Genomic DNA, 26594 nt, shown 5'->3' with positions numbered 1-26594 from the left:
ACTGGCAATAAATGGGACAAATGTTAAAATATAGACCCCGATGATGTGCTCCATGTATTTATATTTGCGAGGATGAAATGTGATTTAAAAATGCTAAACTGGGAGTGATGAACACAGATTGATGTGAAACCACATATCATGTTTGATATTATTTTTTTCTTGTTTGCACTTGTTGTGTATTCCCTGTGATTTCAGTGTGTAGTTGAGCAAACAAACCCTGATCCAGTGCAGTAAATCCAAAGACAACAGTGCAGTGAGTAACGCCTGGCCTGTGCCCAGCAGAGGGCGTGGTTTCACAGTCTCCTCTGTGAACCGGAAAGATATGATTTCACCTTGGCTGCATATCGCTGTGGAGTGGCACACGTTTGTTTTAAGCTAGAAATTTGACATTCAAATGAATGGTGGATGTCACTTTAGTGCCGCGACGTGTCTGACTGTTCTCCAGAGAGAGAGGAAACATGAAGCAAGACGTCAGGATACTTTTACTGGGGGAACGTAAGTCATTCACACTGACAGCCGAGCACAAGCTAAGCAACTAGCAGCCATTAGCTGCCGTAGCTAACTAACTTTTTGACTTCTAGTTGAATATGTTCTGGGTTACTGCTGATGCCAAGAGGCGATAAGTGTCTTTAAAAGGAAAGAAGTTACTCATATAAAAATATATGTTTTATGCTGGTACAATATACTCCTGTCTGTCGTTTATATTTCGCTAGCTTAAAATATTTGACTGGAAAGTTACAGTTAATAATGCGCTGCTGGATTCTAGCGCGGAGTAATCGCAATAACGTTATCATTTTATGTATTTTTATCTTATTGACTGAACAGTTTTAAGCCATACTGTGCAAAACATAAGTATATTTCATTGATCGTTTATTGTTAGTTTGGAAAGTTTGCTTTGAGTTAGGTAAGCTAACACATCAGTACTCTCTAACGGTCGATACAGTCATCAAGGAGCCATATAAACTAACTAAAGGTAAACAGAGTAACAGTTAGCTGCCAAACAATAGTATGTCTTTTATATAATCATGCTTTCTTCTGAGTGAACACGTTTCAATTAAGTGGGCTATGAAGCGGTCACTCCGCATAATAACTACTTTATAACTAGGTGCTATCAAAATACGAGCTAGATTAGCGCCTTTCATCCTCTCATTTTCTTCTCTGACAGCCAAAGTGGGGAAGACATCTCTCATCATGTCTCTGGTTGGAGAGGAGTTTCCTGAACAGGTAACTGTAAGCACAGCTCACCACTGCTGTGCCTTTCTAAGCATCTAAACATTTGCCTTTTCTTGCTATGTACACTCCTTCACTTTTTTGGGTGCACCTTTTGAACTGCCTACTAACACAAATATCTAAGCAGCCAATCAAATGGCAGCAACTCAGTGCAGTTAGGCACGTAGACATGTTCTAGATGACAAGCTGAAGTTCAAACCGAGCATCACAATTGCCAAAAGACGTGATTAAAGTGACTTTGAACGTGGCATTATGGTTGGTGCCAGACAGGCTGGTCTGAGTACTTCAGAAACCACTGATCTGATCTTCCCATGCAAGCATCTCTGGGAGTTGGTCTGAAAACCAAAAAATATCCACTGAGCAGCAGTTCTCAGGTTAGGCATCCTGTTCATGCAAGAGTTCAGAATAGCTAGATGGGTTCAAGCTGATAGAAAGCAACAGTTACCTTGATAGTAAAAAGAGGTTATTGGAGTATGCAGAAAATTAAAGCTAAAAGCACATTATGTACAACACTAAAGTAGATACCATCCTGTCAGCTGTCAAAATGAAGTTATAGTTAGCACAGACTAACAACAATTGGATAATCGCAATTTTTTGAGTGACGACTTCTGCTGTGACATTTGGATGGCAGTCGCATTTTTGTGTAAGCAACATGAAAGCATGTAACCAGCCTGCCCTGTATCAACAGCTCAGGTTAGCAGTGGTGTAATGATGTGGGGGATATTTTACTGACGTACTGCTTGACACAAATTGAGCATGGGTTAAACACCACAGCCTACTTATTGTTGCTGACCATATCTGTCTTTTTATGACCAGAGTCTTATTATGACTGCATCCAACAGTAGTTTGTGATTATTAATTCAGTTAATGATGTTTAATTTCTAACAGGTTCCCCCCAGAGCTGAAGAGATAACCATCCCTGCTGATGTGACTCCAGAGAAGGTTCCCACACACATAGTGGACTATTCAGGTAGCACATCATTATTACACCATTGATTTGTTCTTGTTGTACACTGTGTGTGCAGTTTGTCGAAGTTGCAAATTGTGCACATGTGTCTGAATGGCATGAGTTTGAGATTAATGTTTATCTTCAACTTTAACAGAAAAAGAGCAGAGTGACGAGGTCCTTAGAGATGAGATCATCAAGGTAAATGCAGCAAGCAGCAAGAGAACATAATAAATGTTATTATTTCCAGCTGGAGTGCACCTTTGCATACTTGTAAATAAAAATATGAAAGCTGGGGCCATAAAACTTCAGACTGATCCTTTTCCTTTCTCTGAGTCCAGTTACATATATGCACTCTTGCGAAATGTAATCAGTACTTAAAGTTCTTTTATTGTTCTAGTTTTTGTTTTGTTTGTCTTTGAAATGAGTGTAAAGTAGCAATCATTTAAACCGTTTAAACTGAGTCTGCTCTCAGTTTTTAGGATTAAGATCCAACTTTCTTTTTACACCCCTTACAGGCTAATGTGGTGTGTGTAGTGTATGATGTCACCAATGAGGACACAATAGACAAGGTAGTAAACTACTGTTTGTCTTATATTGTGTCATACTGTACAGTGATCCCACGCACATGTGTTACATGCCGCCTTTTCTTTTTTCAGATTAAAACCAAATGGATACCTTTAGTCAACGGAGATGCAGAGAAGGGAAACAAGTATGTATTAGAGTGTGTGTGTGTGTGTGTGTGTGTGTGTGTGTGTGTGTGTGTGCGGCTAGGTGTCCTCTAATCTGTTGAACTTTGCACTCTTTTACAGTGTTTGTTTGCATATGATGTTGGCAAACATTGTAATCTGGGAACTAGAGCTTCTTGTGACATTTTATAAAGTGGACCTTAGCGCATCAGTGAAATTCTCAAAATGTGGAACGAGTATTAGTATTTGAATCCCACAAGTGGCCAGGAGCTTAGGTTGTGATGTATGTGTTTAATAAGTCCTGACGGTGTTGTGCTGAAAGTTCTTCTGTCTCCGTTTGCTACATCAGGGTTCCCATCATCCTCGTGGGAAACAAATCTGATCTGCGCTGTGGGAGTTCCATGGAAACCATTCTACCCATCATGAACCAGTTCTCTGAGATTGAGACATGTGTTGAGGTGAAACTTAACTCACACACACAGATCTAATCTCTCCTGTCTGTACACACCTGCTTATTTTACCTGGACTCGCCTGGATTCATAAAAATATTTACACATGAACACCTTATCTGCCTTTGGGATTTCTGTGACAATGATATCTGAACCATTCTTTGCACTTTGTCTCTTTTTTCCAAGTGCTCTGCAAAGAACCTAAAAAACATTTCAGAGCTGTTCTATTATGCACAGAAGGCAGTGCTACACCCCACTGCTCCTCTTTATGACCCTGAGGACAAACAGGTCAGCCATTATTTTTTATTTATTTATTTATTTATTTATTTTGGAGCTGCATGCCAGGTGTGGTTCTTCCTGTCTGAAACACTTCACTTGTATACAAGCATACATTCAAATTAATTAATTTTATATCTAATGTTTATCTCTAGCTAAAACCGTCGTGTGTCCGAGCCCTCACCCGAATATTCTACATTTCCGACCAGGACAACGATCGCATCCTCAGTGATGCTGAACTCAACAGCTTTCAGGTGCTCATTTTAAACAAATCAAATGTTTTCTCAGCTTTTACTTCAGACAAACATCTGATTTGTTTACTAAAAACACATGTCTTCATGTAGAAATCCTGTTTTGGGAATCCTCTGGCACCTCAAGCCTTAGAAGATGTAAAGACTGTAGTTTGGAAGAACACCAGCGATGGAGTCCAGGACAATGGCCTGACCCTAAATGGTTAAAAAATAATTAAATACAAAGTTATGAATGTCAGCGTGTAACCTTAAACCAGGTTGTTTGAGGGCCATATTCAACTAATGGTGTCACGTTTCTTTTTCTTCTTCTTTTTTCAGGTTTCTTGTTCCTTAATACATTATTTATTCAGAGGGGTCGACATGAAACCACGTGGACTATCCTCAGAAAGTTTGGCTACGATGACAACCTTGAGCTGACTGATGATTACCTTTACCCTGAGTATGTGTAGTGCCTGCATCCTGTCTCAGTCCAAAAACATAACATTGCTGAAGGCCACAGTAAACCAGTGGGGCATATAATTACACTGAAAACGTCATTGCTCCTGTACAGTTACAGTAATCTGTCATCCTGTTCATCCAGGTGGTTTTGACTTTGTTTGGTTTTTCTGCATTAGTCAGAGAAATACTGAAATATCTAAATGTTCTTCTGTTGTCAGACTCAGAGTTCCTGTTGGCTGCACCACAGAGCTCAATCATCAGGGTTACCAGTTCATCCAGCAGTTGTTTGACAAGTACGATGAAGTAAGTAGCAAGTTCAGTTGTTTGAGTCATGAGCTCTATTTAAAAAGTTTCCTTGACCTTGATGCTGGAAGGTACCTCAGTACTTGTGCAATTTTGTCTATTATGCACAAGATTTGATGTATGTAGTCAAGGAAAGTGTCCGTACACACTTAGGTTTAGTAAACTGAATGTTTATATGCCTCTGACAACAAAAAGTGCACAAACTGGCTCTTGTTCTCTCTGCTTGTAATTTTATGTGTGCTGTTAATGTGACAGTATGAATTCAGTTCTGTGTTAAAGGAGGTACATAGATTTTTGTAATGACTGCTGTCTCAGCTTTGTTATGAAAAATAAACAGGGTGCCGCTAACACATAAAGCCAGATCGATTAATAGAATGCAGTGAGTGTTTGAAAGGGTCTCGTGTCATGCTGCACAGTAAAATTAGTGTAAACATGATCTCCCTGTTAAATGGTAGCTCATACCATGTTGAGTCTATCCATCCATTCATCCACAATTCACAGGATTCACTACTCCTATGGTATTGATAAGAATTTAATCAAAGTTACACACAGTGATCATCTATAGGGTCTCACAACATTTGTCATAATAAACAGTGAACTGCGATGGATTGTGAGCCAGATGAGCAGTTACATTACTGACATTCTGGTTTTGAAGAAGTGCATTGCTTTCCCTCTTAGGATAAGGACTCCGCCTTGTCACCGAAAGAGCTTAGAAACCTGTTTTGCGTATGTCCTTACATGCCATGGGGTCCTGAAGTCTACATGACTGTCCCAACCACAAATAAGGGCTACATCTCAAATCACGGCTACCTCTGTCAGTGGACGTAAGTTTCTTTGTAAATTATTGACATTATGTGTTAAGTAAGCTCTGGGTTTACACTTTAATGCACGTCCAGGAGTTTATTGTCTGCACACGTATGACCTTCACAGGCTTTCTGCATACCTTGACATCCACCGTTGCCTGGAGCACCTAGGATATCTAGGCTACCCTATTCTCACTGAACAGGACTCACAGACTGCTGGAGTCACAGGTGTGTGTGTGTGTGTGTGTGTGTTTGTGTGTGTGTTTAACATGGATGGTGAATAAAAGGCATTATTACTGTGACACATAGGAGATATCAGTACTTCTTAAATGTAATTCTCATATGTTAAGCTCTATATTGGAAGATTAGTCTTAATGCTGTTGAATAAGTTTAGCTTGTGCACGGTGATCTGATCTAATAGTTCCCCTTGAAATGGAAGTTTATAAATTGCATGTGTTTCAATACATTTATGGATGCATGCGTTGAAGCACAGTGCACTCTCTGCATGGCAAAGTAACTGGGTATTAACTCAATGAGTGATGAAGTTTGTATTTTGTGATTGACAGTATATGACAGGATGTGACTTAAAGATATCTGCAGACACATTGTGGGCAGTTTGAGAACAGTTTTGTAAGGATGTGTGATGTAATGTTACACATTTGTCAGGAAAACATCAAAAGTCTTTCATTTTTTCAAAGAGACTTTTTGTGCATGTGCGTGCTGGTTTTAGTTTTCTTTTAGGTAGTTTGATGTCCATTGGTGAGTCAGCCTTTTTTGTGCAAGAAAACCTGATCTTACTTTGATTTTCTTTTAAATAAATAAATTAACCTCTTTGTGTACTTTGGTTTTAGCCATGTTAGCAGAATCATTCAGGGAAAGTCTGCTTAATAACTGCCTGTCATCAGGGGTTTTTGTACTGTGCGCAGGATAAAACCTCCTCATTTTAGTGTCATTGAGAACTACATTCAGGCTAAAGATTGCACTTAAGTAACATCAGTGAGTAGAAGCCAGTGTTTTGCTCTTCTTTTTATCTTTTCTGATAGATTTATTTTAAAGTTTAAATTCTTAGCTCTATTTCTATTGGTTGCTTTGAGCACAAACTTTAAACTTTACACTTCATTTAAAACTAATGCAGTGTTTATGTGTACGGGTATTGACAACCACTAGAGGTCACTTTACTCAAGGTTTATGTTCACCAGCAACTTTCATGTCAAATGTGAAATACGGCAAAACATTTTAAGATAACTAAAGTGGCTTATTAGATGGGGCAGTAGCAAATACATGTGTTGACCAGTTTATCTTTGGGTAATTTCTACACTGTTTTTACAGGCTGATCTTTTGGCATCTTATGTTTTGGTGTTTTATGTTTTTTTCCAGAATTTTAACATCTGAAATGTTTAACGTTTTTCTTTTGATGAGCATCGGTGGTGCTCTTACAGCTAAGCTAGTTGAAGTCTAACCAGCTTCATAGGAAAAAAATAGCATATCAGTGTTTTTGCCCGTTTTGTGATTTATTTGTTTGTTTGTTTGTTTAAATGTTCATATGTGAAGTGACACGAGAGAAAAAGGTGGACCTAGAAAAGCGACAGACCCAGAGATCAGTATTTCTCTGCAAAGTGATTGGACCAAGAGGGACAGGCAAGTCGGCCTTCCTCCAGGCCTTTTTGGATCGCCACACTGTGGTATGTCCCCATCACCTAGTCCGGAGCTGAATGTCATATGTTGCATTCTTAGGTAGTGATAGACAAATACCACTCTTTACTATTAACTCTGATCATGCTAAAGTGTCTTTTTTTGCTTTAATAGAATAAAGGCGATTCCAGCAGTGCCTTCTGCCCTTATGTCATAAATACTGTACAAGTCAGTAACCAGGAAAAGTACCTTATCGTAAGTAGCTCCCATGGGGATTTTTTTTAAATCACCGTCTCTCTCTATCTGACCCTGACTATAACCTGAGCAACCTTCTCTTCTCTGCAGCTTAACGAGGTAGATGTGGAGACAGAGTTCTTGAAGAAGTCAGACGCCTCCTGTGATGTTGCTTGTCTCATGTACGACATCAGTGACCCCCATTCCTTCAACTATTGTGCCAGCATATACAAGGTCAGTTGCAGGACCATTTGAAGGACAAAGTGTCAATTTCTATTTATTTTTTAATTTTGAGATCAGTTCTACTTTTACTGTGTGTTTTGCTGCTGTTTGCCCACAGTTACCCTATCTGATAATCCAGCACAGCTCACTTTGCAGCCTCTCCCAGTCTTTACCGTTCGTATATGTAATTACAGAAAGATAAGTTTGGAGAGCTGAAGATTGCAGAGGTTAGACGGTCCAACATATTAAATAGACTTGAGACAGACATCCTTCCAGCATCATTATTAGTTTTTTAATATTTGTTTGACTAAAGAAAGATTCAGTTACAATTACTCTGCAGTTACTAAGCAACACATAAACATAAACTGTGATTTAATTTGCTTGTATTTGGACCCACTGGCTGTAATTAGTTGACAACCCCATAGTTATGTGTTATCTGAATTACATTAGGACACCCTTTTATATAAATTTGCTCCTCTCTCAACTCAGCTTTTCACTGTTTGAACTTGTTAATTTTTTTTAATTTAGCAACATTACATGGAAAGCAACATCCCATGCGTGCTGGTCGCCTGCAAGGTGGACCTTCCTGAAGTGAAGCAGTTCCACGGGATGACCCCAGCAGAGTTCTGTTATAAGCACAGACTGCCTCCACCGATGCCCTTCTCCACGCTGTCCCTTGACTCCACCAGCAAGAACATCTACACAAGACTTGCCTGGGCAGCCATGTACCCGTATGTTTCAGTTAGACAGCCTGCTGCACTCAGTCACCACCTCCTGTTTTCAGTCACCATTTAGGTTCTTTGGTACAGGGAGAACATCCCAGGTTGAGCCCATGTTAGATTTATTAATAGAGAAGTATATGTGAGGTAAATGTCTCTATATATTATATATATCCACCTATAGGAACCGTATATTGTTTTAGGTAAACTGCGCACAGATTAAAAATATCCTAAGTGCTGTCAGACATTAGATAACACTGTTACCTGTAACTGTATAGTACCAATGACAGTTTCATAAACATCATACACACAGATTCTGACAGTCACTTTGGTTTGCACGTGCAGAGGGAGATGATGGCAGGCAGGCAGCAGAAAGCCGAGGCAGGGGTTAATTGCATATTTATGGCTCTGCACATACTAAATAAAGTGTAGAGTTATATCTACCACATTTTATTATCATTAAAAATCATTTTGATATACAGAGTTTCTAGGGGTGTATTCAGGAGAAAGTTTCATTAAAACTGTAGAAACTATAAAGCTGAATGAATAAAAGGTGCTAGGTGAAGGTGTAAAGTAAGCTAGATGTTTGTAATATTAATGCTTGTTCATGGTTTTTTTTTTTTTTATTGCTGACCCTCTGTGATTGCTCTTTTTCCCTTTCAATCTCCAGGCACCTGAATGGTTCAGACATGAGCAACACAACATTCTGGCTGAGAGTGGCTTTGGGCTCGGCTGTGGTTGCAGTTCTGGGTTTTGCTATCTACAGAGCTGTTGCCAGACTGAAATAACTGACAAGCTGGAAAGGCTTTCCCCCCCCAGCCTGATGCTCCATCCATCAAGACCAAACCTCTGTGACCAGATGCAGAACCGCCACAGCTTGAACTAGACAAAGTCCATGTCATCTTACTTTTTTTTTTTAATACCCTGAAGGCTTCCAGGACACTTTCCATATCTCTGCCATTTCCATCATCTGATCTCTTCTCCACTTTGAAGTCAGTTGATCACATCACACCAGCAGCAAGCTGATGATCGTATTATTCCCCATGCTGCCGGGCCCAGCTTTTTCCGCCTTACATTGTTCGTCCAGGCTAAGTAGTGGGTAGCCTTTCTGTGCTTGACACTCCAAGAACTGCTACTGTTAATATCCAAAAAGGTGCTTTATCAGAGGGGAGGAAATGCAGGAAGAAAGCAGTGTCAAGCCCACTGCTTTCCCCCTCAGTGTCAATATAGTGCTAATGATGAGAGATTTTTATATACGTGCATAAAGCAAAATATGCCAAATTGAAACACGAACCAAAGGGCAGCATGTGAAGCATTTTGGCAAAGACTACTTGCTGATTGGCTGCTGCTGAAACCCACACATGAGAATCGCTGTTTCTTCTGACTGAGATACCGGAGATACAAATTAATCGTATACGATTTGCCAAATTAATCCAGTGGCAGTGGGTAGTTGTAGCATGCTACTTTCCTCTTAGGCATGCTGTTTGGACTGATGAAGTATTGTTTTTCTTTTCTTTTTTAGTAGCAAAGTGTTAATGGGGAATGCTGTGGCAGGGAGAGATTTCTCTTTGTGCAGAAAGAAACTTTCCTTTCATGTGGAAGATGGTGGTTTTGCATTTGCCGGAATGTAGGAAATATTTTCTGCTCTAAAAGGAGACCAGGCACACCTACAAAATTTTACATTTTAAATGAAAAATGTGGTCATTTATCTTTGCTTCTGCTAGGTTTGTCAATTTCACTTTGAAGTTAAATTAATTTTAATCGATTTTAACTGTTTGATTTGTGCTTTTTTTTTTTTTTCTCCCCCCTAACACCCTTCCAATGATTTTCCTATGTCACAGAGTCCACCATTGTATTGTTTTCCCACTATGACTCTTTGATTATTATACCTGTTTTGTTGACTGATTTAGCTCTGAACCCACTGTTTTCCCCGGACGTTTCTTTGACTTTTAAAACAGTTTTCTTACTGATTTTAGTTGCTTAATAAAAGACCAGACCAGACTGGGTGGAGACGTCATGACTGTTGAAAGAGATGTTGTGAAACTGTAATTATTATTGATGTTTAATAGTTGGCACTTTTATCTTTGGACCAAGTTTCTGTCGTTACTGAAGTTTTTTGTTTTTAGCGCTCAAGCGAGAGCAGATGTTTTTAATATCTGGCATCCGAGTGTATATGAGTCACAGGAGGAATGGATTCTCTGTAAACTTAATCACAAAACCTTATTTATTTATTTATATGCGTAAAGAGTTAAAATACTGAAAATTAGATTACTCCTCATTGATGCGGTTTCAACAGTGGCATGCTTTGGTTGGTCTGCCCGCTGCACATTGATTGCTCAGCAGGGAGCTTTTAAACAAGGTTAGTGCAGCAATCTTACATCCCTATATAAAGATAACGAGAGGGGAGTTATTTACATGTAATCCTGATTCCTGACTCTCATCATCAGTTGGGAATCCAGTCTGCTGCCGCCTTTGTGCCGACTGCAGTGAAGAGGAGCCCGTTTGTTCCTTCAGGACGCCACAAGATGGCAGAGTTGCTCCTCAGGTAAGGAGGAGGACGGCAAACGATGGGTGTGTCTGCAAAGGCACCTCCTCGGGGATCTGCAGCCCCTCTACATGATAGATGTTGAGTTTGATGTGCGAATGATTGTTACAGGTTAACAATCGCCTAGCTTAACGCTATGTAGGAGCGTTTGAATTGTGGGTTTCACTAAAAAGCGTTAACCCCCAGTTATTTAATGCCCCTGCCATTGTATACAACTGCATTTTCATTGTATTAAAGTGCTTTATTCCTGTGCACATTTCCCGCTCTGTTGTGTGCAGGCTTCGTGCTTTATGTCACTCGGATTATAAATCAAACCTATTGTCTGCACCCACGGAGAACAGGTTGCACTTGATAAGTTGAAGTATTGCTTCATAGTGTAAATTGCCACGTTATAACTTGAAGTCATCTCAAGTTTCACTATATTTAATCAGCTCTTATGCGATTAAAATATGTCATTAAGGCTTCCGTAGGTGGGCTTTGTTAAATCCCAGCGCATAACTAATACTATGGAAAAGAGGGTTTATATGTCATCCCAAATATCCACACATCCAAAATTGAGAACACTGTGTTCTTTGTCCTTGCAGCCAAATAAATGACATATAAGCCTTTAGAGTTTTGCTGTGCACAGTATTTTATCCATCCGCTTCACGGAGCGAATTACGCACATGCGCGCAATAAGTTGAAAACACTTTTTTGTTTTTTAGAAGATGACACAAAGGTTTATTGGGTCGCAGTGTAAGCAGTCTTTAAAAGTGACTGAATACAGAGTGGTGCTTGTACATCATGAGTCGTCTGAACATGGAAAAAAATATATACAGGATGGAGTCTGAATGACCACTATAGAGGCTTTAGGAAATTCTTGCTGACGCTCGCCTCCCATGGTCTGTACATTGTGAAGGCTCAACAATGCTCAACATTGAAACATTTGTATTTTCAGCATGACCTCGTGCACTAACAACAACTATTCATGACTTCCACTGTATATACAAGTTTTCCTTATCAGCAAGATCTCACTCTAGCCCATAAGTAACCGAGGATCAGACGGGAATTAACAGTATTATTAATATTATTATTAACGCAATAATTAAAAAAACAAAAAAACAATGCTCACAATTATTTCTACAGCTTTTTTAGGCTATAGTGCAAATGGACAGAAAACTACTGGTAAAAACAGTATAAGTTTGCATGACACCTTACAAAAATAATACATATACGAAAACATTTCCTTAAGTATTTACAGTGATTTTGCCTCCGCTATTGTCCATTCACTTCTTTTTTGATGTCTTGGCTGCCTTTTTGGGTGTCTTTGCCTTGGGCTTGGCTGCTTTCTTTGCTGGTTTTGCTTTGGGCTTGGCTGCCTTGGGTTTCTTCGCCGGTGCCTTTTTGGCTTTTACTGGCGTCGCCTTCTTCGCGACCTTCTTCACTTTCTTCGCAGCTGCTTTCTTGGGTTTCTCCGGTGTCTTGGCCACCTTCTTGGGCTTGGCCACCTTCTTGGGTTTGGCGGGCTTAGCCGCTTTCTTTGGCTTGGCGGCCGTCACCGCTACCGCCTTGGTGGACTTTTTGGAGTCCTCCGGTTTGGTGAGCCTGAAGGATCCGGACGCGCCGATTCCCTTGGTGTGTCGCAGCGTCCCAGCCGCCACCAGTCTCTTCAAGGCCATTTTAATCTGGACATCGGCGTTGTCGCCCACCTTGTAGTTTTTCCTCACGTACTTCTGGATGGACTGACGGGACGCTCCGCTCCGGCTCGCGTCGTGAACAATAGCCGCTTTAATCATGTCCGAGTACTTGGGATGAGAAGCGAGCTTCTTGGGCTTGGATGCCTTCTTGGCTTTGGCTGGAGCCGTGGATGTCTCCGTCATGATGACTTTTTTGTTCTTCTTTGTTTTGAGTAAGTTAACCAGCAAGTCCTGGAAGGTGTAAGTGTCACCCTGCTCTGTGCACAGGAACGTCGAGAAGAGCGAAATAAACGCGCAGTCAGAAATGAAGCTTTTCCTCTAAGTCCAGGTTATCGGACAATGCGCTACTTTATTTCTGCTTATAAATAATAAAAAATCTCATCCACACAAAGTCACGCTTTAATACCCGGGATCAGTTTAAGTGTCTTATTCCACAGGCGCGTTAGTGAGCCTATGAAGCCTATCTGCGGACGTGATTGAGAACACCAACTGCCAGCAGCTGATCTAGCGGACTCCATGGAACTGGCGCCGTCCCGTTTGTGTTTCTTCATCCTCCAACTCCTGACAAATATAAAAACTCCCGATGAATACTACCGAGCGGAACATCACGGGCTGATAGCAGAGACATTGGGCTTCACGCCGGCACACTCGTTGTCCTCCATCCGCGCCGGCCAACAACTTTTATTCCAGGAAAACCCGCTGGAAGTAACGCGTGCCGTGAACAATTTTGCACAATTCGCATTAAATTGACCCAAACACGCGGAACCTGGGACAAAATCACCCAACGCACATCGAAACTGCATCTATGCTCGTGCTGATGCACGCTGTTCGTGCAATGCAGGAGTCCGTTTTTCCTTTTAATACATGGATACATTTTCACAACTAACACAGTCCGGCCATTGACTTTGAGTGACGTGGTCGAGATTATTTACTGTTAAACCACGTATAAATTAAATGTCACGGTATCCAAGTTGCAGGTGACACTCGGGACGGTAATGTGGGTTTATTCGGATCGTGACACGCTTCGTGGGTTCCCCGTGTTTGCTCATATTGAGGCAGAATTGGTTATAACTGTCACTATGGCAGTCTCCACTCGAGCTTCATTGTCAGGAAAGTTGCCAACACCTTCAAAGATTAGGGATTCTGATAGCGGGTCTTAAAATTGATCACACCGTTTCTGACAGGGGTCACGGATGAGTGGTCGCTGTATGACCAGGTGTGAGTCCAGCTGCACACGGGGGACCGCAGCCGAAACCAAAGTCCTTCAGTATAGGGCGCAGTGATGGCTTTCTTTTGTTCAGGAACTGGCGCATCAGACCACAGTCAATAACAGGTTGGACGTGTGGTTTTGCTCATGATAGTGAGGGTCTGGGGTGCCGATGCAAAGCAGCAAAAAATAGATCCCAGATAATGAACTTTGCAACAATTCTGCTACATTATTTCTCATTTTAATATCAGGTTTACTGTCCCTCCCTGCAACGCCATTTTGATTCCTATATGAAACTCACAGCCACAGGAGTAGTGCTCTCACTCGACTTTTGTGACGTGCTTATCCAAGTTATTGGGGACTAATTTTTGGATGGATACCAGTTTCTGTCCTCCTGCGCATCACACTAAATCTTGCACACATACACACACAAAAACCACGCCGACAACTAGGCAGCTTTTCACAGAGGAGGTCCTCCACTGTAGGCTACTGCAGGATTCTGCCCATTTTGGAGTACCCACTAAAGTACCCACTATTATAAAATTACATTTAGCTAGATTGCAATAATATCTCGCGTGCCTGTTTCTATATAAATATATATGAATGACATATAAATTATTTCTCTCCCTTGTTTATCCACCTGTGTGTTTATAGTGAGTTTAAGGACTGAGTGGGTTTTGTTTTGGGGGGCTTCTGGCGTGTGTGTTTCTCTGTTAACCACAGTCTGGGTGAGTTAGTGGGTTAGTGAGTGAGGAGGGATTGAATGGGTGAAAACGATCAGAGAGGGGAGGGGGCGTAGAGTGAATGAATGTGTGTGTGTGTGTGTGTGTTTTTCCCCCCCTTTCATGTGGTACACATGGAGCTTAAGAGGGACGGAAAAGATGAAAGGATGAGTTATGAATGGATGAGTGTGTGTGTGTAGGAGGGTCCATATGAAATAGTATTTATACTCATATAGCACAAGTGCACGGGTGGCGTTGGTGGTGTAGGTAGGTGAAGGAGTGAATAATTGAGCTCAGGCGAGCTGGAGGGAACAAAAATATGAATGTGGTGTAAGTGAATGGAGGAGAATAATTGGGCTGTGCGTTGCGCGTGTACGCGTTTGACTGTATAAATACTCACTGTTGGTTTTATGATAATATGGACAACATCTCTATTGTTTGTGGCTCCTTTTCGGGGTCAGGAGTAACAAGAACAGCGTTCGCGTTTCGGCTTGTTTGATTGGAGTGGAGGGCTGACTCCGGGGCCGTTGTTTTTGTCACCGGTTGCTCGCAGTGACGCGTCATTGTTTTTGGCCGCTTGTGCCCCGTTTAGGAAGCGGTGCTGAAAAACAGCAGCCAAACACGGAGTTGTAGTCCAGTTAGACCACTCCCTGCGTTCACCGGCAGAGGGATGTCCTTCACACAGGCTGGACCTCCCGAGCCCCGCTCAGCGCGCAGCATCGAAGTAATTATCGGGGTAATGATATGTAACTTGACGAACGTGGCACTTTTATTAGGACCGTCGCGGAGGCGTTTCTGTTTCACAGGCGACTCATAATTAACAATTATCCGCTGATTGTCTGAATCCCTGCCACAATTATAGCCTGCTGTGGCCCCTTCCCCCCACCCCTCCCCTCAAGCATTAGAGTCTCAGTGGTGTGGGACAAGTGATTAAGTCGATTAATCAATTAGTTGCTCGAAAGGAAATAATTTTTGATTGATTAGTATTTTATGCAAACATGGGTTGGTTCCCCGGTATCTGCTTCTTTTTGTGTTTCACATTACAATAAACTAAACAAAAGAAGCTGTTGAGGTGGCTTTGGACTCTGTCGCTTAATTACTTCTCAGTTTTGTAATAGTTGCAGCCTTATGTAGGCGGCGCTGAGATGGTAGAGCGGGTTGTACACTAATCAGAAGGTTGGTGGTTTGATTCCTGGATCCTCTACATCACAGTATTATTGGCAAGATGCTTCAATGTATTTATTAGAGTGTGAGTATGTGTACATTAGGTTAAAAAAGAGAGATATGTTAGTGTTTAGAGTGTTCAAATAGAGTAAAGAGAAAAAAAACAGTCCATACATGCTGCCTGTGACCTTAAAAGATCCTGATGCCACTTTGGTGTTGACTGTGCATTTATGGGTCATGTGTGTCTGAGATTCGCCTTACATAATGTTTGACCCAGTGCTGGTGTAGTTGTCTAAAGTTGGAGAGAGTGGAGTCGGAGTTATGTTACATATGTATTTACAGAAGACAGCTACACCATCGCGTCACGTGTGTTAGCGTTCCCACTCTAAATTTATCTGATGCCAGTTTGTAATTTTAGCTGAAGTAAACAATCTCAAGTCTCGTCCTGTCGCTGGTCCAAAGCATTCTGGGTAACATCAGCCACCATTTTGCTTCTGAAGGCCTCATTGTGCTGCCTATCAGAGAAGTTGATCGGATGTCAGAGGGTCCAGAACTGCCCAGCAGACAATTACACTGTGTTACGTTTAAAAGAGCACTGCTTTAAATTCAGTATTTGTAAAACTGGTTTTATTACGGTCTCGTAAATACACCACACAAACAATTTCCCTCATTGTTTGAGCAGCATTGAGCATTGTTTGAGTAATTTGTCATATTTTACCTCATGTATATCTAGTGAGATTATCCTATGTGGAAGAGTTTCCAGTCAGTTACAGTAAAAGGACTGTTTTAAACTAAAATGTGTGACGGGAACATCTCTCTATGAATACATTTTGGAAGCGAGAGGGATGTAAAAGGCTCCAAATTTGTTTAGCTGCCAACAGTTAGTCTCAGAATCCATATCTACAACTATGATAATAAAACGGATGACTACACCACCTCTTAAACGGGAAGGTGGGAATCGCCAGACATCCCATGATACAAAATATCACAACACTCATCATATGATACGGCAGTTTTTAACATTTTGCAATAATTAGAAACGAGTATTGCAACAATTATAAAAATAATATTGCAAATTATGTCCGCAAAGTTAAACTCTGTCAGTATATGTCTTATCCAATAAAATCAATTTCTCTCAATTCAGTTATCACTTATTTATTTTAGCAAAATGAGATTGTTAAGTAAATCAACATTGTCATTAAAATTGGCCGTAAATGTTGCCATAAGACTGAGTCAGTCTATTAGTCTTTGCATGAATGCGGTCAAGTTGGAAATGACATGCAATCGGTTTCTGATAATACAGCAGTTAACTGTGTTAAATCGTCAAAATCACACATCTGTTGTTGTCCACACAGACTGAAATTTACATTTAACTGTTCCATTTGTGCTCAGCGGTCTTCCTGTACCACAGGAATATAACCAGTTGGTTGCCTCTAAAACTCTGGTTACAATTTCTTAACAAGAATGATTGGAATGAAGAGGCTAGGACCTCAAGATGGTGCGCTTATGAGCTTGATTTTTTTTTTACTTAATAAGGTAGATGCAAGTTATGAAAACTGGGCAGGACAGGGCTTAACAGTATACTGTATGTTTTATGATAAGGGAACTGGGTTTGGGATGAACTCTTGTTTGGTTGTTTATACTCAGTAAACGTGGATAAAGTGACCAAGCTATTATGTGGCATTTTGAGTCTGGCTCCCTATTAAAAAAATGTATATTTTTGGTAAATTCTAAATAATGATAATTTTTTTTAAAAAAGGAACATAACCAGAATATGCCAGAATCAGCTGGCAGCCTGTCCCCTCTAGTTGTGCTCATTGACGGGGACTCATTCAGACTAATGCCAACATGTCGGCAATTTGTCTGCATTTATAAATTAGACAAATTATTTATTATTTGCAAACCTTTGACAGTCTCTCTCTGAGTGATTGCAGTCAGTCCAAGTCAGACTAGTGCAGAAAGCTCCCCTCCCATCGGGCAGTATGAGCTGACTTGGTTGTATTTTAATATATTTAATAAAATATTGATATTTGGTGTCCTTGTATCGATATAGTACTGACAAACAAAATTTCAAAAGTTTTGTGAATATTTTTTCCCCATTCCTGCTAAACACTGAACAAAAACCAGAGCTGTTACCTGTCAAGATCATCTTTTCCACACAGTATGTCAATTGATGGTCTGTACCATGATCTGCATGTGAGCTAGTGTAACATTGCTTCCAGAATAACCTAAATATTAAACACAGATCCTTGTACACTGTATAATTTATCCATGCTAGAAAAGGGCAAATCGAGGCTGATACGAAATGAAGCGTGTTAATCTTTTAACACTTGCACCTTCCAATAAATCCACTTTACTTAAAATCTGCTGTTTTGCATTGCTTTATGATAGACTTGAATGCAGGCCAGCCATTTAACCAGCAGCACCCAGCAGCACATTTTTGTTCTTCTGCAGGCTTTGTGCTTCAGCTTCTTTAAAAGTTCACCAGTTAAATCTTTCAAACTGCCAAGTCTGGGCTTTAGTCTGGCTGGTTTTATTTGAAAGAACCATTTGTGCCATGTTTCAGCACATAGTGGCAATATGGCAAGTCTCCAGAAGTAATCGGACACTTGGCTGACAAATGTGCGTTTGGTTCGCTGTGTGTCATTTCTGTGTTGGTTCACGCTGCTGTGGATCACAACTGCTGTACTGATTATCAGATCCTCTGTGGATCTATAAAATGTAAGCCCCTGGTAAGCCTTAGAAGCAAAAAAAACTGAGCGTAAATCACAAACATCCACAAAGAAATGAGAAGAGTTCATATGAAGCTGTTCTGTCAAACATGGTGGTGCTTCTTTCCTGGGTTGGGTTAATAAAGCTGACAATAGAAGTGGCCCAGTGGCATCTGCCTGCGATTTCACAGCTGATGGAAGCAACAAGATGAATTCTTAGATTAATCTAAACTCCCCCACTCACAGCCAAAGCAACCAAAGAGGTTTTTAGGATGAAATTGTGAAATATTTGGTCATTTTTGCTTAATCTGGTTACATCAGGAAGTCTATCCGGAGCAAAAATCTGCCAAATCAAACATGCAGATCGACCTTCTGTGGAGCAGCCGAAAGTAGTTTGTTTTTGCTCACTTAAGGGAAATGGACTTATAGAGTTCTTTTCTACTCTACCTGAGCTCTTTATGCATGCACCCATTCACACACACTGTTTTCCACACCTATCTATCCAGCATTCACACTCTGATGAACACATCGGAGAGCAGATCAGGGTTCAGTATCTTGCCCAAGGATACTTTTGGCATTCAGGCTGGAGGAGCCAGGGATACACCCACAAATCTCCAATCAATATATGACCACCTCTAGCGTGTGTCAGCTTGGTGCATGCATAAGATGATTCTGTTTATGCTGTTTATGATGTGTCTCACTACTTTAGAAACCTTTGGCACTGTCTGTATGACAACTTGTCTGTCCTTCAGTTTGTGCTGAGAGTCAAATCTCTCAGGTTGATTTGAATTGTGATGCAGTAGAGGGCCCGAAGAGTGACAAAAATGTGCAACTGCCCAAATTGTTACTGTCTGGACTGTATATCATCATTTTATCCCTGTTCAGGCTCAAAATGCCAGTTATGGATCTGAGGTGGACATTGTTTAGTTCAACTGTCATTTACGCTGTCACAGCTTTCTGTGAGATTAGACCTTTACCACGGTGACGCTAGGCCTTGCTGAGAAAGTGAGAACAGCTTTTTGACACTGCAGTGGTTTTAATATTGTTGTCTTCAGGCCAGCTGGGTGTGTGTGCTCTCCGTCGAAGTCTAAGTGTGTGTTCTGGTTTTGACAGCTGTGTCATCGCTTCGATGTCGGAGCAGGTGTCAACGGCCAAGTGCTGCGCTGACTGCTGCGCATCCGAATCAACAGAGGCCGTCAGTTCGCATCGCACCAAGAGGTTCTTTGTGAGCGTCTCTTCAAAAACGCCCTCTGTCATTTTGGTATGTAGAGTAGTTAACTATTTCCACAATGTCAGCTGTCAAACCACCTCTCGTATAACAGGCTGCTCACTGGACACAGTGTGTCAGAGCACCTGCGAGCTGTCAGTCACACCAGCAGAAGCTTTGGTGAGGGATTGTCAGCTGACAGTTGAAAGATTGTTTTGGGGTTTTTTAACTGAAGTGCTGAGTCATGATGTCAAGCAGCCATCTGGAGTTCTTTCAGTAAACTAAAGTTATCGTATTAAGGTGAGATGGCACAGGCAAAATCCTGTCCCATGCTACCTGAAAGAAATAGTTCCAATAATAAGTTTAAGTCTTTATCTGCAGTGAATGGGTCGTTTGGGCACTTTGCAAATTTGCAGTTGTATCAACAGTTCAGGCTGGTGGTGCTGTAATGGTGTGGGGGATATTTTCGTGCCCCTTACAACAAGCTGAGCATCATTTAAACATCACAGCACCTTGTTCAAACTACACCATGAAGAATTAAAGCAGTTCTATAGGTACAATCAGGTACTAGCAAGGTGTACTTAATAAAGTGGCCCACGAGTGTACACAGACTTTGTCAAATATACAAATGCAGCATTGGCAACTTGCATTTAAAAATCTAATTTCTGGCTGTGAATGTTTTACAGTCGGGTTTGTTTTTATGTCACCCAGAGCTCGACTAACAGAACTTTTTTCCCCTTAAAAATGGCAAAAATGTGCTTTTTCTGGCTTTTCCCATTTGTGGAAATCTGAAACAAGAATTTTGAGCAGTTGCTAATTTGCAACAAAACATTCAAAGAACTTACAATATAACAGGAAATGATTCTTAACTAGGGAAGAGCCAAAGTGATAACTGTTATTAAAAATGTAATTCGTCTGCAGTGTCTCTCTCTCTCTTTCTCAGTAGCAATAAAACTAAACCAGAGCAGCATTTAGTTTGTAATCAAACACTTATAGTGATATTTTGGTTATATGCTGTCACATCTGATTGACACTGGCACTCGTAAAGAATGCTGAATTTAGCTCTAATCCTGACTTTAGCCTTTGCCCCTTTAATACACTGGGACTTACAGTAGGTAGAGAACATGAGCAAAACAAGCTGCAGCAGCAGTCAGACACTAACTCTGAGCTGTGTAATGTGTGCCAGCTTCATTTTAATTCAACCTTTCTTTGGTTCGTCTGGGGTTGTTTTTGTTTTTGCGTTTTGGTCTTTCCCCCATTAGTTTCATGGTTTTATTTCAACATCTCCTATAAAAACTAAAATTTGATTGATTGTTTTTCGCTTTTCCCGTGCTACCAAAATATTTTGCAAACTGTTTTTCAAAAAATCTGGGAGAATACTTTTGCACATAGTGCAGTTCTGGTGTCTTGCGGTGCTGAGTTTTACCAACAGAGGGCAGCAGCATTTTAAACACAGGTTAGAAATTGTGTTATTTGACATCTATCAACATAATCACTGACTTGAGGGGAATTCAAATTACAAAAACCGTGTCAGAAATTTCTGCTTGTGTCAGATGATGATGATGAAAGTAAATGGTTGAAAAAGAAAAAATAAATGCAGGCAGTAGAGACACTTGGGTTGTTTTGTTCATTTGCAGTTCTGCCCAGATGTTTTGTTTTATACCACCAATAATAATCAGTATTTAGTCTGATCACTGGTGGTTACGGTTACGGAGGATACGGCTTTGTGGGGCATCTTTATGACCCCCCTCTTCTTCTTGTTCGCTGAAGACGGCTCTTTATGACTGATGGTCAGAGCGGTGCAGCACATTGAATAGAAATATTTACATCTGTAGGGCCTAAAACTTTAATCGCTGTACTTCATGTGTAAAACACATGAAAGCACGTGGAGGACAAGCTTGGATTCAGATGATGCAACTGCAGCCTTAAACAGCAGAGGTCTCTCCATGACTCCCAATCCTATCAATGAGAAGATCCTCGGAAAATCTGATTTTTACACCACATTTGTAGCACTGAAAACAAAATTTGGGTCTAATCTGCACTTCATGTTTTCGTGTGTGTGTGTGGGAGAGAGAGAAAGAGAATATTGTGAAGCTTAGAGTTGGCAGAGATCATAGAATATATAATACAGTCCTCTTTTTAGTAATTTTCCCCTCTGCTTTTCCTTCCCCCCTCCTCATTTCCCTCCAATTTCTGCCTCCTTCCTCTGACTCTCTCCTTCCTCTTCCCCTCCTCTTCTGTTTTATGTCCCCAAGAAATCTTCTAAGTAGAGCAGTTTGGATTAAAACTGTGTCATTCAATGACCTGATTCATTTTTCTGCCATTTTTCTTTATTTTTTTTATCATGTGGGTGATTCCCTCTATTGCACAATACCTGCTGCTTGATATTCAGTGGCTTGAGTGTGAAGCCCCTCATCTATTTTAATCCTTGTGATTAGCGGAGGCTAACGGGTTATTAGAAAACCCCCTCCTGGAACAAGCCGTGTCCTTAATTTACAGAAGATTAGATTAGAAAACAATAGAGCAACACTTAAATGCTGAGATCAAGCACATTGGCAGCATGCTGAGCGTTCATTATATTGTGCAGACTGGATTATATTTGCACTCCAAAACAACTTTCAGACCAGCCACTCTCCCTGAGTTTATTGTCTCTTTTCTCTCAGTGAATTCACAAACTTTCTCTTCCCCCTGGTTGTTTTCCAGCAATGTTTCCCAGCGCACACCAGACAGCGCTCCAGCTGAGCGTCCACACAGAAACATCCTCAGGTGTCGATGTGTCTCCTTCCCACTACTCCCCTTTCAACAAACCAGACAAATAAGATTTCACGAGGTAATTTCTTGTTATTGCTTTCTGCAGCGCGGTTTATACTCTTCATAGACGGGGCCAGGAATCGATGAGTCTGGCTGAGATGTTTTACTTTACTGATTATGAGGTACAGCGAGGTAAACAAAGGCTCAAGAGGTATAGTGTATCATCTTGAAGCAGTATGCAATATCGGGGCATTCACGGGGCTTTTGATTGACTGGAGTGTTTAAGCGTTTTGTGTGAAATGGTATACTAGGCATGACACATGACACATCATAACAAACATCTCCACAAAGGGAACAAAACAAAAGGCAAAACGGATTTTTCTGCCTCTTTTGTTTAACGGACGTCTTTCAAACACTGAGATGGCAAGTTGTTTGTTTTGGGGGGTTTAAGCGTTATTTTGTGAAATAGTGGCTCCTTAGAGTAATGAAACAAATACAAAAACAGCATGACTGCGTGTACTCCAGCTTTTAACACAGTGTGTTTACAGGGTGAAGTGTAACTTTCAAACTGGTTGTAGATTCCTTACATATGAAGTTAAATTTAAACCTAAGGATCTGATCTCCAATAACTTCGTCTTCAGTTATGAAAACTCTAGATTTAGCCAATCAAACCTTGCTCGGTTGTGTTGTAAAAGAATTTACTCCACAGCAGACATGTGACAGCTGCCTCTTCCCAGATGCTGTGTTATTAAAGCCAAATGCTTTAAAAATATATATATAAAATCTGTGTAGAACCTCACATTGCTGCAACAATCAAAACTGCATCGTTAACAGAGCCTTATTTTCAGTCCAGACTGAGCAGCAGGTCTGAATATCAATTAGATTTAATAAAGATTGGAACAAAAGAATTAACAAAAGTCTTTTAAAGATTGTTTAAGATAAACAATGATTTTTTCCCCCACCCTGTTTAAAATGAATCCATAGTTTGGAGTCTCTGCTTTGTAAACAGACGTATCCAACTCTCGTGCTAATAATGCTAGTGCAGGCTGTGTACAATTAAGCACACTGAATTCAGACCTTTTAAGGCATTCATTTATAGCTTCATCTTACCGCACTTTCAGTGAAGGACAGCTATTCTCACAAACACCTGCCTTATGGACCTGCAGGTCGTTAAGCTGGTGAGGAAGAGTGTAGACTGGTGGTCTAATTAACGTGCATTTCTGCACTCCCTGAACGGCCTTGTTATTCTCTTCCCATTCTCACGCAGAGGCTACACCAGTGTTTTGTCTGCAGCTCTCAGGGCTTGTTAAAGAGGAGCAGGTCTGCCTGGGCTCATCCTGCCGTCTGCATCCATCCACCAGAGGTGAAGGGTTTAGTCGGGCTCGTTCAGTTGGCGATGCTTCAGGCAGCCGAAGACTGGACTTTCTTTGGGTCGACTAATGTCACTTGGTTTCGGTTTAATGGCAACAATGATGCTTGTTTGACCTTTGGTGGGGCCGTGAGCTTTGTTGGCATGTTATTTACACCGCTGAAAATGCTGTTTACTTGCATCAAGTGCCATTTTGTTCCATAGAGGGCATTTGACTTGACGTAGTGTGGCTCAATAGAGCGGTATGTGTTTAATTTTGGATTTCTATGCTAAGAAATCTCATGAAGACTACATTAAATTCATCTTTTGTGTTCAGTTTTCCAAAGTCTGGGCGTTTCTCTTAGGAGGGTTCTCTGCTGTTTTTCTTACTGCACCGGATATGTATTTTTTTACTTGTCTATCATTGTTTGATGGAAGTCCTTTGAGGTTACCAAGGCAACAGTTGAATCCAGGTTCACTTTGGCAGCTTTTTCAATCTGTCTCGCTCATTGCAGTTTGCAGATCCTCCAGCAGTGACCTCGTAATTAGCTCGGTCGTATTCAGGCTCACAACTACCGAGTATTGGAGACAAATTAATTCTTAACATTGATTAGTAGTCGAACAAAGAACGTCATGGCGTGACTTCAGTCTTTCCACGCAGGGAGGAAAAAAATGGAATCCTGTCATCTCCAAAGACTTGGAGGGTAATTATTAAGGTTTTGTTCAAACAGGAGTGTCAGACTGGCATAATGGGAGGTGACAAAGGGAAGGTCTGGGAGCTATGCCATATTCACTGTGGCCCAGGCCAAAACCATTAGAATAAATACGGCAGTTACTTATGGCTTTGTATAGCTCGCAGGCTCCATCTGACCCAATAAAGCACAAGACAATACTGTCCTTGTAATGAGGTGTATATATATATTTTATTTATTCCTTTCTCACATTGAAGAGAACTTATAAACCACTTTGCATCTATATGAAGAGAAAGGTCCAAACATGTGGTGCAATCACTGCAATCGTTTCAGCAAGCAGAGGGACTGTGAGTTACACAGAAGACATTAAACATCGCCGCCTCACCCATTATCTGTTAGCTGAAGCGGTCCCTGAGTCACAGCCTTGACACTGTGCTCCACTGGAGAGGGTTTAAAAAAATAAAATAAAACTAAGATTTACATTACACTGCCATTATCACCATTGTCCTGAGGAGGAGGGGTCACTGTGGATTTGTGCAGGAAGAAAACACCTTTTAAACAATCTCAAGAAAGGACTGACGCCCACCTGAGCGCTAACAACTTCAGCTATTTTTATGTTCTCCTCCCCGCAACCAGTCTCTTTATTACCTGTCAGGTGTTGTAGATTGAACCATTGTTCTGATATTACTTAATGAACAGTTATGGGTTCTGGGTCGGTGTTATTGTTGTTGTGGTATTCGTCTGAGCTCAGTGGACGATCAGTGAGCCAGCCAAGCTGTCTGATTCAATTTCATGTTTGTGTGCGTTGGAGGTGGGAGTCCGTTTGATCATTAGAGCAGTCCTTACAACGAGCTAATGTGTCAGAGATTATAATTAGAACGTAAAGGGCTGCAGAACAGCTAAGGTTTGATCAGTGGTATCAGTAGTTCTTTTTCCTTGTGATCCTTTATGCAACACATCTCGTGTGTGGCTGAAATTGACAGACACAACATGGATAGTATTTTACCATATGTCTGTGTATTAGTAGCTTTTGTCTTGTTTACACTGTGTGGTTTTGTGTATGTATGAATGTAACAGACCAGACATGTGTCTGTGTGTGTGCATGTGTGTGGGTGGGGGTGTCTGTAGCAGTAGTAAGCGCAAAGCCGCAGTGGAACCCATCCTCTCCTCCTTCCCCGAGACGCCTTACTTGTAGTGAGGAGAGGAGCCGCAGCCCCTGGCCACTCCTTCCCCTCCTGCAATTGGAAGCGAGAGGCCGCCTCCCTCCTCTGCCTCATTGGTATGCAGGCGGTGCAGTGTGTGTGTGTGTGTGTGTGTGTGTGTGTGTGTGAGAGAGAGAGAGAGAGGAGAGGGATGAGAGAGAGAGGGAGAGCAGGAGAGAGAGGTAGCAGTCAGTGCAATGGGATAGAGGAGAGCAAGAAGGAGGAGGAGAGTGAATGAGAGCTGCTGGATCTGCCTTGCCTTGCGTGCCTGCCTGTCGTCTGCTGAAGCTGGGTTTACCACCGCGCCACGCTGTACTGACACGGAGCAGAGTCACAGTCCATTTGCACCACCCGACGAGCACTCAGCACCCCCGTTTATCACCCCGGCGACGCCACTAGCAAGAAAACCCAGGGACCATTAACAGGAAAAGGGGGGGGGAAACACGGCAGTAACGAAACGGCCTGACGCTACTATTTAGGCACCAGCGGCTACCTAACCGTATCTCCCCCCTCCACCTTCTCCCATCTTTTCCAACCAGACCACCACTCCTCTCTCTCGCTCCTCCCTATGCCCTTGTCCTCGGCGGCTCCTCTCACCTCCCTGGCCAGTATATGGATAGAAGCTCCCTGTTTCAGCTCATACAAGAGCAGGTAAGCAAGGAAGCAGCGGCAGAGGTTTCTATGGTTACAGGATCCCGGCCACCTCGCCGTCTACCCAGGGACTGAGACATGGAGGCTGTGCTGAGAACTGATGTTGGGATTGATAGCAGGGACTGTGCGTGCACGGGCACAAATGAAAGCATCTCGGAGCGATGTTGGCCACAAGAATGTGAGGTCAGATCTTGAGCCACAGCAGGAGGCAGACCATCGTGTCACGGTCTATAGAAGGAATTCTGAAGGAGATGTGTGTGCTGATGGATGGATACTGAATATACTGAATGCATGGATGCTTGGATAGACAGATCGCTGTGTTCTCTAAATGAAGGATGGTTTTTAGTCTTTTGGTCAACTGTAAATGCTGCAGCAATCCTTCTGCATGTCTATGGTTGTGTTTGTTTTTCCTGCAGTTTAGGTTGAGTTGCTGCACTTGCCACACACCCGATATTAACACCCGAGGGTTTTGAGTTTGCAGGATTATTTAACATTTTATTTCTGAGACAGTGAGACAGTTTCCCTG

At 41.5% G+C, this 26594-nt stretch overlaps 3 protein-coding genes and 1 long non-coding RNA gene across 10 annotated transcripts in view; 2 read left to right on the top strand and 2 right to left on the bottom strand.

Moving 5' to 3' along the window:
* Positions 1-26594, bottom strand: part of LOC147323114 (uncharacterized) — a 49598-nt gene that overhangs the window by 9119 nt on the left and 13885 nt on the right. The gene's annotated exons all lie outside the window — the stretch shown is intronic.
* Positions 290-10193, top strand: rhot2 (ras homolog family member T2). The gene is made up of 19 exons (XM_086303290.1): positions 290-495; positions 1166-1224; positions 2119-2200; positions 2334-2377; positions 2695-2748; positions 2836-2888; positions 3215-3323; positions 3501-3602; positions 3746-3844; positions 3935-4043; positions 4160-4280; positions 4498-4582; positions 5261-5406; positions 5513-5613; positions 6937-7067; positions 7192-7272; positions 7363-7485; positions 8002-8204; positions 8863-10193. The coding sequence occupies exons 1-19, from the start codon at positions 459-461 to the stop codon at positions 8978-8980; spliced, it is 1857 nt and encodes a 618-aa protein (XP_086159416.1). The 5' UTR covers positions 290-458; the 3' UTR covers positions 8981-10193.
* rhbdl1 (rhomboid, veinlet-like 1 (Drosophila)) overlaps positions 10342-26594 on the top strand; it is a 67771-nt gene continuing 51518 nt past the window's right edge. The window contains exons 1-3 of one of the 7 annotated variants that reach the window (XM_086303292.1): positions 10342-10551; positions 10640-10737; positions 19331-19478. In XM_086303292.1, coding sequence (XP_086159418.1) covers positions 10718-10737; positions 19331-19478 — 168 coding nt within the window. In that variant the 5' untranslated portion in view covers positions 10342-10551; positions 10640-10717. The other 6 variants (XM_086303291.1, XM_086303298.1, XM_086303296.1 and 3 more) reach the window with 6 other exon arrangements.
* On the bottom strand, positions 11421-12854 carry h1-0 (H1.0 linker histone). Its single transcript, XM_086303281.1, has one exon. The coding sequence runs from the start codon at positions 12594-12596 to the stop codon at positions 12003-12005; it is 594 nt and encodes a 197-aa protein (XP_086159407.1). The 5' UTR covers positions 12597-12854; the 3' UTR covers positions 11421-12002.

The sequence above is a fragment of the Aulonocara sp. 'chitande type north' Nkhata Bay genome, linkage group LG8 (genome assembly GCF_057382095.1).
Source record: "Aulonocara sp. 'chitande type north' Nkhata Bay isolate Kocher_YH1m ecotype deep benthic linkage group LG8, A_spYH_male_GT1.1, whole genome shotgun sequence".
Taxonomy (NCBI): domain Eukaryota; kingdom Metazoa; phylum Chordata; class Actinopteri; order Cichliformes; family Cichlidae; genus Aulonocara; species Aulonocara sp. 'chitande type north' Nkhata Bay.
This window is presented reverse-complemented; position numbering and strand designations above follow the sequence as displayed.